Raw genomic sequence first — 12,509 nt, forward strand, 5'->3', positions numbered from 1 at the left:
GGGGGGGGGGGGGGGGGGGGATGCACATGAATGTGGGTGCCCATGGAAGCCAGAAGAGAGCATTGGATTCCCTGGAGCTAGAAGTGGCGTTATAGGTGGTTGTGAGCCACCTAACACGGGTGCTCAGCTTTAAACTATCAAACTTCAAAAGAGTACCACTTTCCTGTTTGAAAGAGCTCCGAACCACCAGGTTATCTCTTTAGCTCCCCATTAATAAAATGACTACTACAGTCTATAAATTCTCTTATTCACAATTAAAAATATTAAATTTTATTTAAATTTGAATTAATTCTTTGGGCAGCTTTTTTTAAACAAACAAACAAAAATCCCAGTGCAAATGAATCTGTTTGCTTTTTTGTTTTTTGGGTTTTTTTTGTTTGTTTGTTTGTTTTCGAGACAGGGTTTCTCTGTATAGCCCTAGCTGTCCTGGAACTCCCTGAACTCAGAAATTCGCCTGCCTCTGCCTCCAGAGTGCTGGGATTAAAGGCGTGCGCCACCAAGCCTGGCTTGCAAATCAATCTGTAATGCAAATGACACACAGGGTATATTTTTCTCCTTGGACTGCAACAGTGACAAAGGACACTTCCACCTACCTCCTCTCTCATGCTAACACTGCTACTGACTGGTATTGGTAATTTGCAAAATAAAAGCAATATTTATGGAAGAGTTATTTTTTAAAGAATGGTAGAGGGCTATGCAATGATTAAAGAACTACTTGTAGCTGAAAGAGATGTTTTTCTATTTGTTCGAAATAGGAACAGGATTCACTGTGTAGACCACAGTGGCCTAACTTATGCCTCACCTTCCTGAATGCTGCCGCTACAGATGTGACAGCAGACCCAGCTATTAAAGATATGGTCTTTTGTTTTGAGTCAGGGTCTCTTTATGTAGCCCAACTTTCTTGGAACTTGCTACATAGAACAGGCTGGCTTGGCCTGGAACTCATAGAGATCGGTCTATGCCTGCCTCTTAGGTGCTGGGATTAAAGGCATGTGCCAACATGCCAAGCTATGAAAGGCATCTTTGTAGCATCTGAAGCACTTGCATTAAACTAACAGACAGACAGCAAACCGACAGAGAGACAAACAAAAGTGAGTTGGTAGCCTATTACCAGTATTTAATCACCACTGAGTCCAAGATCCTTCAGAAAGGGAAGAGAGTGAAGCAGTATGTAAGGATGATCTCAGACAGTGAGATGTTTACCTGGAAGAAAGGAGGCCTGAGGGGAGGGCTGGGAGGCCACCAGGCAGCTCAGACCATCACAATAGGCCAAGATTCTGCATTTTCCCGTCTGAGATATGGTGAAGGTCTTTTCTGAGCTGTATTTGCCTGGGCTCTGGCTGGAGGATAGGCATTTCCCACAAAGTGCTTTCGAGCGACTGCACTGCTGCATAGCTGAGTTCTGATGCCGCACAACAAACTTTTCCAAGTCCTACAACATAAAAGATGTTATAAGTGAATGCTTCCCCTCTTCTTTGGGTTTCTTTCTTCTTTTTTTTTTTTTGTTTTTGTCCCTCTCCCCACCCCTACCCCCTCAGCCCCACACCCCACCCCCGGCGCCCCCAAAACAGTTTCTCTGTGTAGCCCTGGCTATACTGGAATTTACTCCATTGACCAAGCTGGCCTCAAACTCAGAGCTCTGCCTACCTCTGCCTCCCAATTGCTATGATTAAAGGTGAGTGCCACCACCACCCAGCTATAGAATGATTTCTTGATAGGATAAAAGATTTCTTGCCAATCATGAAAACGACTCCACGACTCTCAACTGAATTTCAGAGTAACTGAAACTCAGTATCAAGTAACTGAACTAAAGAAAGTAAATATTAGGGTAAAGAAATCTTTAATGGTTGCTATGTGTCTGAAGCCCTCACAGAACGTATATAAGCATGGGTTGAGGGTAAATGTCCTATCATTGAGATAAACCTAAGTAATATTTAGGTTCTTCTTAAACTGCCCTTCTTTTGAATTCTGATTCCAGAAGTTTTCTGAATTAGGAAGGACAAACTCACCTGGACACGGCTATTGAGTTTAGTGCATTTATCAATAAGGACCTGAAGCTGGAGCCGGCACTGTGCAGACTCTAACTCAGCCTGCTTCCTGAGCATCTGCTCATTCAGTAAGTCACTAGAAGGGAAAAGCCAGGGACAGAGGAGGATTAGGAGAGCTACAGAAGATCCCAGCAAGCCAACACAGTAAGTTCATATTGTGATATACACACTTTACTGTAAGTATGTCATTGCAGTTTAATAAGGCACACCGGTTAAAAGCAAGCAATGGAAGCCAGAAATAGGACTTCTACTACAGAATGGAGACTAAAATAGCATAGGAAAATGAGGGAGAGAACCAATTCACTGCTTTGAGCTAAGACAAATTACAAAAGATTAAACTTGAAAGATAAAAAAAAACCAAGATTATCTATTGGAGTAAGAGAAAAATCAACTAATGTTGATTATCACAAAGTATGCAAACTAAACAGCAATCAAGTTAACAGCACTAAAAAGGCTAAAGCTTTCAAAGACAAGAAAGTTTACACTGAGCAAATGCTAACAAAAGGCCAATTAGAATAAACGCAAAATGCATGAATAGGTACAAAAAATAACATTACACAACCATAAATTTGCATACACTTAAAGATAATTTCAAAATAAGAAACACAAAAACAAGAACAATATTCCACTTGACTGAAACAGCAGAGAAAACGATATGAAAGCGGCAATGACAAGTCTCTCCTCATTTATTTATGAGAAATTCAAATGAGCCAGAAAATGGTGGCATATGCTTGTAATACTACTAACTAAGGAGAGCCTGAGGGAGGGGGAATCACATAAGCTTAGAAATTAAGAGTCATTCCTGGGCTACAGAGACTTTAGTTCAAAGCAAAGACAACAAAAGAAATACTATATTAAGAGGGCTGGCTGGAGAGATGGTTCAGCGGTTAAGAGCACCAACTGCTCTTCCAGAGGTTCTGAGTTCAATTCCCGGCAAACAACTGGGGGCTCACAACCATCTGTAATGGGATCTGATGCCCTCTTCTTGTGTGTCTAAAGACACCGATGTACTCACATAAAAATAAATACATGAGTAACTTTTTAAAAATAAAAAAAAAATAAGGCTGGAGAGATGGTTCAGCAATGAAAAGCATTTATTACTCTTACACAGGACCAGGGTTTAGTTTCCAGGACCTACATGGCAGCTCACACTTGTCTGAACTCCAGTTCCAGGGGTTCTGCTGCCCTCTCCTGTTCTTTGAGAATACCAGGCATACACTAGTACACACATACTCATGCTGACCAAATAGCCATCCTATGTATATTACATAAAAAATCGGGCTGGTGAGCTGGCTCAGTGGGTAAGAGCACCNGACTGCTCTTCCAAAGGTCCTGAGTTCAAATCCCAGCAACCACATGGTGGCTCACAACCATCCGTAATGAGATCTGACTCCCTCTTCTGGTGTGTCTGAAGACAGCTACAGTGTACTTTACATATAATAAAAATAAATAAATAAATAAATAAATAAAAAAGCCGGGCATGGTGGCGCACGCCTTTAATCCCAGCACTCGGGAGGCAGAGGCAGGCGGATTTCTGAGTTCGAGGCCAGCCTGGTCTACAAAGTGAGCTCCAGGACAGCCAGAGCTATAAAGAGAAACCCTGTCTCGAAAAACCAAAAAAAAAAAAAAAAAAAAAAAAAAAAAAAAAACCATAAAGAAGGCAAGGGTGGGGGGGGGGGGATTTCAGAATTATCCTTGTCTACCAAGAGCAAGGCCAGCTGGACTCAGTAAGACCATGTCTCCAAACAACAAAGGAAAACAAAAAGCCAGGCCATGGAACAAAATGCTTGAGTTAGCATTAAAAAATTTGTGCAAAAAGAACACTGAGCCGGGCGTGGTGGTGCACACCTTTAATCCCAGCACTCAGGAGGCAGAGGCAGGCGAATTTCTGAGTTCGAGGCCAGCCTGTTCTACAAAGTGAGTTCCAGGACAGCCAGGGCTATACAGAGAAACCCTGTCTCGGAAAAACAAAACAAAACAAAACAACAACAACAACAACAACAAAAAAAAAAAAACCCAAACCAAACAAACAAAAAACCCCACCACAGTGTCTAGTAAATCACAGTATAGCAGTTGATAATCCATGATATTAAACCTCAGAGTTAAAAGCCACTTTGACAAATACAAATATAAGAGATCATTCAAGGCTACATCTTGATCATGGAAGCCAACTCAGGCTGAGCCTAATGGAGGCATGAGGGTCACCAATGAGTGGCTTCTTTCGTCTACAATGTGAGTTCAAGACCAGCCTAGACAATGCAGAGACCATCCCAAACAACAACAAAATGCCCCCAACAATACTTAAAAAGCAGACTTCTTGGCAGATTGCCCGAGTTGCTCTCCAAGAGAACACATGGGCTCTAGTCAGTGATCTAACCATCTTCAGAGCAGCTGTGACTTCAGAAAAGCACAACAATGCCTCTTTGCATGGACTGACTTTTTAGAAAGGCCTAAAACAAAAATGGCAAAAAGTTAGGATTCAATAGTACAAAGGTGCAGTGTGGGGTTCCAGGACAGCCAAGGAGGGCTACAGGGAGAAAACCTGACTTACAAAAATGTAGTCACAATGTTTTTATTGACATGTGTGCACTTTAACCACTTTTGCAATGTCTAATATTATGCTACAAAGGTATCAGTTTACTCAACTAGTTAATCTACTTGAGCTAGATTATTAGCAACATAAATCATTTTTAACTAAACCTTTGCAAATATACTTTTTAAAAGAACTGCTTTCGGGGAGCAGGATAACTACGTATTTGCACTCGACAGCTATAAACTAACCTTTTTCATTGCAGTGACCAGATCTCAACAAGGAACACCTTGAGGAAAGATTTGTTTTGGCTCACAGCATATGGCGACAGCATGAGGTGACACTGAGAGGGAAGGCAACAGGTGGCTCCCTGACAGCTCACTTACATCTCTGCCATTAGGAAGTAGAGGGGTCAAGCTAGGTTAACTTTTTAAAAAAATACTTCATTCAAACTTTACCAGTAAAATGTGAATAATCATATCCAAAACTTTCTCAATGGTGGATATTTTAAACTTTAGTCTTCCTTTTTTTTCCCTATATTTTTTTTATTGGGTATTTATTTCAATTACATTTCCAGTGCTATCCCAAAAGTCCCCCACATGCTCCCCCGAGTCTTCCTTTTCTTTAGAGGGCTGTGTGTGTGCTAGCCAAGTGCCACTGAGCTGGGTCTCCAGTGTTGGCCTCAAACTTGTGCTTCACCTGCTTCGTTGCCTATGAACATGTCACCATTTGGGAAAAAAAAATTGTATTATATGAGAATGTGGGTGATTGTGTGCCACACCACATACGTGTGGAAATCTTAGGGTAACTTTGCAAGTGGGTTTTCTCTCTACTAGGGGTTCTAGGGTTCTAACAATCAAATTCAGGTCATTATGCTTGTACAGCAAGGGCTTGGATCCACTGAGCCATGTCTCAGAAGACAGGGTTTTTCTTTATAGCCCTGGCTGTCTCCTTGCTCTGTAGACCAGGCTGGCCTTGAACTTAAGAGCTATATCTGCCTCTGCCTTACTTCCTGGCTATTAGCAACTATTCAGAGTAGAGTCTACAGTGGTTTTGTTCTTTTTTTTCCCCATGCACTCTATGTGCAAACTTCACTTAACAGATCTTCTGAAAGAAAGCTATTTTAAGGGGAAGAGTGACACACAATCAAAAGCAGAAACACAGAGAAACATGCCAAGCCGGACATAGTGGTGTACACTGGTAATTCTAGCCCTAGGGAGACGAAGGCAAGAGGATCACTGGCAGTTCCAGGTCAACCCCGGCTAAGTCTGACCGTCTCAAAATACAAACAAAACATGAAATACGGTGAATTTTTTTTCCCTTTGAGCTTCAGTCTCATGAATCTGACCATGAAGCTGACCTTGAACTCTTTATTCTCTGTGTAGCCCTGGCTGTCCTGGAACTCACTCTGTAGACCAGGCTGGCCTCGAACTCAGAAATCAGCATGCCTCTGCTTCCCAAGTGATGGGATTAAAGGCTCGTGCCACCACACCCTGCTTTAAAAAAAAAAAAAAAATCCCGGGCTCCTTAAATGTCAGGCAAGCACTCCACCAACTGAGCTACACGCTCAGCTTAGTTCATATTTGAGATAGGATTTTTTTTTTTTAAAGATTCACTTATTTTCCTTAGATGTTTCCTGAGTGTTTTGCCTAACTGAATCTACATGCACTGTGCTGACCTGAAGCCAGACGAGGGCATTGGACCCCTGGAACCAGAGTTACAGATGGTTCTAAGCCATCACAATCACCATGTATGTGCTGGGAGCTGAATCCAGGTCTTCTCTTTTTTTTTTTTTTTTTTTTAAAGATTTATTTATTATATGTAAGTACACTATAGCTGTCTTCAGACACTCCAGAAGAGGGCGCCAGATCTCGTTACGGATGGTTGTGAGCCACCATGTGGTTGCTGGGATTTGAACTCTGGACCTTTGGAAGAGCAGTCGGGTGCTCTTACCCACTGAGCCATCTCACCAGCCCCAGGTCTTCTCTAAAAGCAGTAAACGCTCGTAAGCACTGAGGTGAGCTCCTTTACAAAAGCCTGTATTTTTGTTTGTTTTTTTTGTTTTGTTTTTCGAGACAGGGTTTCTCTGTATAGCCCTAGCTTTCCTGGAACTCACTTTGTAGACCAGGCTGGCCTCGAACTCAGAAATCCGCCTGCCTCTGCCTCCCGAGTGCTGGGATTAAAGGTGTGCGCCACCACGCCCGGCATAAGCCTGTATTTTTAAATGTGCGAGCACGTGTGTGTACCCTCGTGTATCTGTATGCACCGTGCGTTTGCAGGGCTCATGCACGACAGGGAAGAGCATCACATCCCCTGGAACTGGAGGTAAAGAGGGTTGGGAGTTGTTCGGTTTGGGAGTTTGGGATGAACTTGTGTCCTCTGCAAGAGCAGCTAGTACTCTTAACCACAGTCAGAAATGAGGATCAGCCTATACAGTAGAGGCTGGCCCTCAACAGCTAGACTGCAGCAATTCTCTTGTCCGAGTTTATCCTCCCAAGTGGTGTAATTACAATACAGACAACCATGCCAGATCATCATTCAAAACTCTTTTATTCTTCAGTGTGAAGAAAAAACCCCGGAGGCCTTGCAAAGCAAAGCACGTGTTTTCCCACCAAGCTGCTATACTTCCAACCCTAGCCTCACATTTAAATTTTATTTTTGGAAACAGGGTCTATGTAGCTATGACTATCCTAGAACTCTATACAGACCAGACTGGCCTCAAACCCACAGAGATCTGCCTGGCTCTGCCTCCTGAGTGCTGGGATTAAAAGCATGAGACACCAGGCCTACCTCCTAGTTTTTTTGGGTTTTGCTTGCTTTGCTGTCTTAGAAATCACTGTAGACCAGGCTGGCCTCAAACTCAGAGATCCGCCTGCCTCTGCCTCCCAACTGCTGGGATTAAAGGCGTGTTCCACCCCACCACCCGGCTCTAGCCTCACATGTTTAATGTTGTATAAACAACAAATAATGCAGAATGTGATTATATAAGTAACTGTCTGAGACTTAATGTCACTGATTCTCACAGATCCCAAGCCAGAGGTAGGTAAAACCCCAGAGTCATAACAAAAGTAGACTGATAATTTCCTTATCAAACATGCTTAAAAAGAAGCAAAAGGAGTTGGGCAATGGTGGTACACATTTCTAACAGCACTCAGGAGGCTGAGGCAGAGGCAGTGGGCAGATCTCTGAGTTTGAGGCATCAGTCTGGTCTACATAATGAGTTCTAGGACAGCCAGGGCTACACAGTGAAACCCTGTCTAGGAAAAAAAAAAAAAAAGAAAAAAAGAAAAAAAGAAAAACCAAACAACAAAAGCAGCAGGAAAAAGACTCTAGCCAGGCAGCTTTTCATCTATTTGTAAGACTTTCTGTTCTGTCCTTCCACCATACAGGGCCTTTGGGTCTTTGATCTCCTCAGGAAGGCTTGGGAGTGCGTGCCTTCATCCACTGAGCTGTCACCAGCCCACACTTACCTTTTCATGCGCTCCTGTTCACTAGTGTCCAAAGCTCGCAGGGATCGGGCATAAAGGACAACGATGTCACTGTGCTTGGCTTTCTTGTTGCACTAAAAGAGTCCAATGAGACACAATCAATATGGTTCTAGGAATTCTGACTTAAGACACAGTCCTCCTTTAGGGTCCTTACCTGAGGACATTTTCGTGTTTGTCCTTTGAGCCATTTAGAAATGCATCTAAATCCAAAGAGGTGCCCACAGCGTAGTGCTGAGATCCGGTGGTCCCCAGCATTGGTCCACTGTTCCAAACATATTGTGCAAGTTTCACCTTCCTCATCTTCCACAGCAGATAGCATGCTGGGCTTCTGGGGAGACTGCCAGATGGAAGGTGAAATGAGTTCAAATAAGTACATAAGTATATAAACCTGAACAAAAAGCTGCACAAAGAATGTACAACACTTACCAAATACATGTCATTCTTATAAAATATAATCTGATAAAATTCACATTGTATACTATAGGTAACATCTGCTTCTAGGGGGTGGGGGTGGGATGGGGATGTTTGAGGTGGAGCCTTAAACATTCTCAGCATGTCTTCTACCACCAAGCTGCATGCCAGCAATACTGATTTTTCTTTGCTGTTGTTGAGAAAGGGCCTGAATACAGAACCACACCGGCTTCAAATCAGACTCTCTCACCTTGTGCACCCCACACCTGGCACACCTTCTGTTTTCTTTCTTTCTTCCTTTCTCCTCATTCATTCATTCAATGTGGAGTTAAAAAGACACCTTTTAGGGGTTGGTTCTCTGTTTACCAAGTACCCCCAAAGTGCCTTTACCAGTAGAAGGCTAAAGAAATCTACTAATTTTGACTTTACCAGTCTTTGATTTTCTTTTTTCCCCCAAAGCTATAGAAAGTGAAGCAAGCCGGGCAGTGGTGGCACACTCCTTTAATCCTAGCACTCGGGAGGCAGAGGTAGGAGGATTTCTGAGTTCAAGGCCAGCCTGGTCTACAGAAGAGTTCCAGGACAGCCAGGGCTATACAGAGAAACCCTGTCTCAAAAAACCAAGTTAAAAAAAAAGAAAAAAAAAAGAAAGAAAGTGAAGCAAAACCACTGTGGTAGGTACCGTGACAACCAATAACAGGTAGTAGGTGGGCTCTTTTTACTTTTTGGAAACAGGGTCTTGCTATACAGCCTAGTCTAGCACTGAACCATGTGCACCACCATGCCCCTCTTCAAACGTATGGCTTCTTTGTTGCCTGCCTGTGTGTCTGTGTGATGGTGTCAGATCCCCTGGAACTGGAGTTACAGATAACTGTGAGCTGCCATGTGGGTGCTGGAAAATGAACCCAGGTCCTCTGGAAGAACATCTCTCCAACCCACTTATTGCTCTTTGTCTAGGGTTGAAGCCTCATTCACTAGCATTCCCTCTTCCACATTAGCATGTCTATTAATGTCATCCTTGTTCAAGAGGTTCTTTATACGTGCAAAAACAAACTGATCACCAATTCATACAGCCATAAAATATTCAGCCCATTCCAGTCAAAGGAAGCTAAGAGACCATAAAAAACTTACAAAATATAAACACTGATCAATAAGCAATCATTTACAGATACTAATTGCAACTCAAGAAACTACTTTTTATTTATTGGACTGGCATAAATTGCTGATGTCCCTGATGATACCAAGTACTACTGGGAGGTAGGCGTGTTTACTATCCCTGGATGTATCAGCATTTGGGAGGCATCGCTACAAACTCAGAGACACCCGAGCTACTTCCTGAACCAGCCGGGAATCAAGAGGGAGACCTTGTCTCAAAGGGAAAAGAAAACCGGACATGCTTATTGGTGCTTCAATAGCTTGCATAAATTTCCAAAGGCACGTTCGTTGGTCACATCAATCAAAAGTAAAACATCTTTCCTTTTATATGGCAACCTCTGCTAGAAATAAATCTCATGACTATACTCACTACAATTTGTTAAGGTAACTATATCAAGTCTTGACTTATACCAGAAAATGTTTAAAAGGCGGGGAGGGGGACCCAACAGGAGTAGACTAAAATGTCCTGTGACAGGGAACAACAGACAGTAAAGCAAGGCCTGTCTGGGCTGCCTAGCAAAACTGTCTGAAAAAAATAACAGTGCAAGGTTGGGTGGTGCATGCCTTCAATGGGAGGCAAAGGCAGGGGGATTTCTGTGAATTCCAGACCAGCCAGGTCTATACAGTGAGGATCCAGGTAAAGCCAGGAACTCATAGTGAAACCGTGACTCCAACAACAGGCTTTTTTCTTTTTTTAAAATCACACTGTAATCACATTCTGCCTGAATATTAAAAACTTCGTTTATCTCACTTTTTAACTGGTATTTAACACCTAATTAGGTTACTCTCAACTATCCCTAATGTTTTTTTTTTTTTTTTCCCAAGACAGGGAGGAAACAATCATGGCTGGGCAGTGGTGGCCTTTAATCCCAGCAGTTGGGAGGCAGAGGGGGGCAGATCTCTGAGTCTGAAGGCAGCCTGGTCTACAGAGTGATTTCCAGGACAGCAGGGGAGCAATCACATGGTAAATGACTGAAATTGAAACCGTGTCTGCATCTTATCCACAGAGCCTGGAAAGCTTTCCAACTTTACCTGAAGCCTCCTGTAACATTGAAATCTTAACCTACATTTAAAAGGATGTTCACATTGGATGTGATGGCACATGCTTGCAACCCTTGCGCTTAGTAGGTCAAGAACAGAGGATCCCCAGTTAAAAGCCAAACTAACTTCAGGCAAGATCTTTTATCAGGACAACAGTGGTGTTAGGTTACCTCTTTAGGGCCTGCATCATCTCCTGTGACAGATGTAGCTTCTTGGTCTGTTGAGATAACTCCTTGTTCTATCAAGGTGTATGTATCCAGACACAGGAGCAGAGACCATATATAAAAGACACAAGTTAGCTATGAGAGACTAGCAGGAGAGAGAGCCTCACTGCAGCTATCCATCTGAAGACATAGTATTTATAGCATTCTTGAAAAATTTAACATTTGTTATTTATTATTACTATCTACTTATTTTGCATATTCCATAAGTAAACAAAATTCACAAATATCCAGCCCTCAATTTAAAAAGCAACTCAGGTGTTAAGAGAGACAGCTTAGTAGTTAGAGCCCTGGTTGCTTTTGCTCACAGCCATCCTAAATTCAGTTCCAGGGAACATGATACCCTCTTGGGTAGCAGGCATACACGTAATACACTCATATATAGATAACCCATTTATACAAATAAAATTAATCTAAAGAATATAAAAGCCTCACAAAGTTTAGCCCTGCCCCACTGTTTTTGTGTAGATTCAAATGCCAGACAAACCTTAAACTGTGAATACACTTGTAAAATTCTTTACAATACCACTAAGGACTTTTCCCCCCAATGTAAACAACTGTATTATTAACACTCCTTGAAAAATTAATAGTAATTTGTTACTTTCACCTAACAATAGGTAAGCTAGTTTATATTACAGTTGTTCTGTACAGCTTTAATTCTTGTCCTCTTCACTGTAGTCTTACATGTCTTCCAAGCTTCCCTCTTTGCTACGGACGTGGAGAGACCTGGCCTCTCACTTCCTGCAACGCCTGCTTCTTGGGTCTGGCAGATAATCTACTGCTTTACTTTCACATTAGTTTGACATAAAGAGCAACATGGCCACCATCACATTCTAGCTCAACACAGTTCTAGGACCTAGGCAGAGTGCCAAACATTTTTAATGCCCTGCCACTTAGGAAAACATGCAGGGTCACTTCAGCCCAAATCTGAAGCTGGCCTTGTCAACTGAGAAATAACTCATCTACAAATAAAACCTTCGTATTACTTCAGGAAGATTGCGTGCATTCACTCACTGTCATTTCCATTTTGACTTGCAGGCCTACCCAGCCTCTAAACAACTCTAAACAATCCTTTCTGGATACTTTATATAATGAATGGAATCACAGAAATTATTTATGCTAGCAATACACTGTTCTATTTTTAAGACACTGACATTTTTGTGTTTTGCTGTTTCTAGATGCCAAGGTTTCCTTACTTGAGCCTTGGTTTCATTAACTACGTTTTGCTCTAACAGCAGAATGGCTTCATCCTTTTTGGTATGCCTTTGTGTGCATACACGCCCAGCCTTGACACTGCTCCTAGAAGCCACCCACCTCCTTGTCTCTTCTGTCTGCCTTCTCTGGAGATAAGGTCTAACTATGAGACTGGTCTTGAACTTGAGCCTCCTGCCCATCCTCTTCAGCAAGTGACTACCAGCATGTGTGAACTACAACTAGTCCATTCAATATACTAATCTGATTCACTTGTAAACTATTCTCTTTCATTGTGTAAATAACAAATCCAACCAATTTCAATGTTTTTCAGCTCACTATCCAGTTGTAACCACAATATTACACAGGGACTGACTTGTTGGAACATAAAGCACAAAAAATTAAGTTTTTTTTTTTTTTTTTTTTT

At 42.2% G+C, this 12,509-nt stretch overlaps 1 protein-coding gene across 1 annotated transcript in view; it reads right to left on the reverse strand.

Moving 5' to 3' along the window:
• Rfwd3 (ring finger and WD repeat domain 3) overlaps positions 1–12,509 on the reverse strand; it is a 30,371-nt gene that overhangs the window by 11,190 nt on the left and 6,672 nt on the right. Inside the window, exons 5-9 of the mRNA XM_021171128.1 lie at positions 10,841–10,908; positions 8,221–8,403; positions 8,049–8,140; positions 2,010–2,124; positions 1,204–1,432 (exon numbers count right to left, since the gene is read on the reverse strand). Of these exons, the coding sequence (XP_021026787.1) occupies positions 1,204–1,432; positions 2,010–2,124; positions 8,049–8,140; positions 8,221–8,403; positions 10,841–10,908 (687 nt within the window). The remainder of the gene's footprint in view (positions 1–1,203; positions 1,433–2,009; positions 2,125–8,048; positions 8,141–8,220; positions 8,404–10,840; positions 10,909–12,509) is intronic.

Source organism: Mus caroli, chromosome 8 (assembly GCF_900094665.2).
Source record: "Mus caroli chromosome 8, CAROLI_EIJ_v1.1, whole genome shotgun sequence".
NCBI classification, from domain to species: Eukaryota; Metazoa; Chordata; class Mammalia; order Rodentia; family Muridae; genus Mus; species Mus caroli.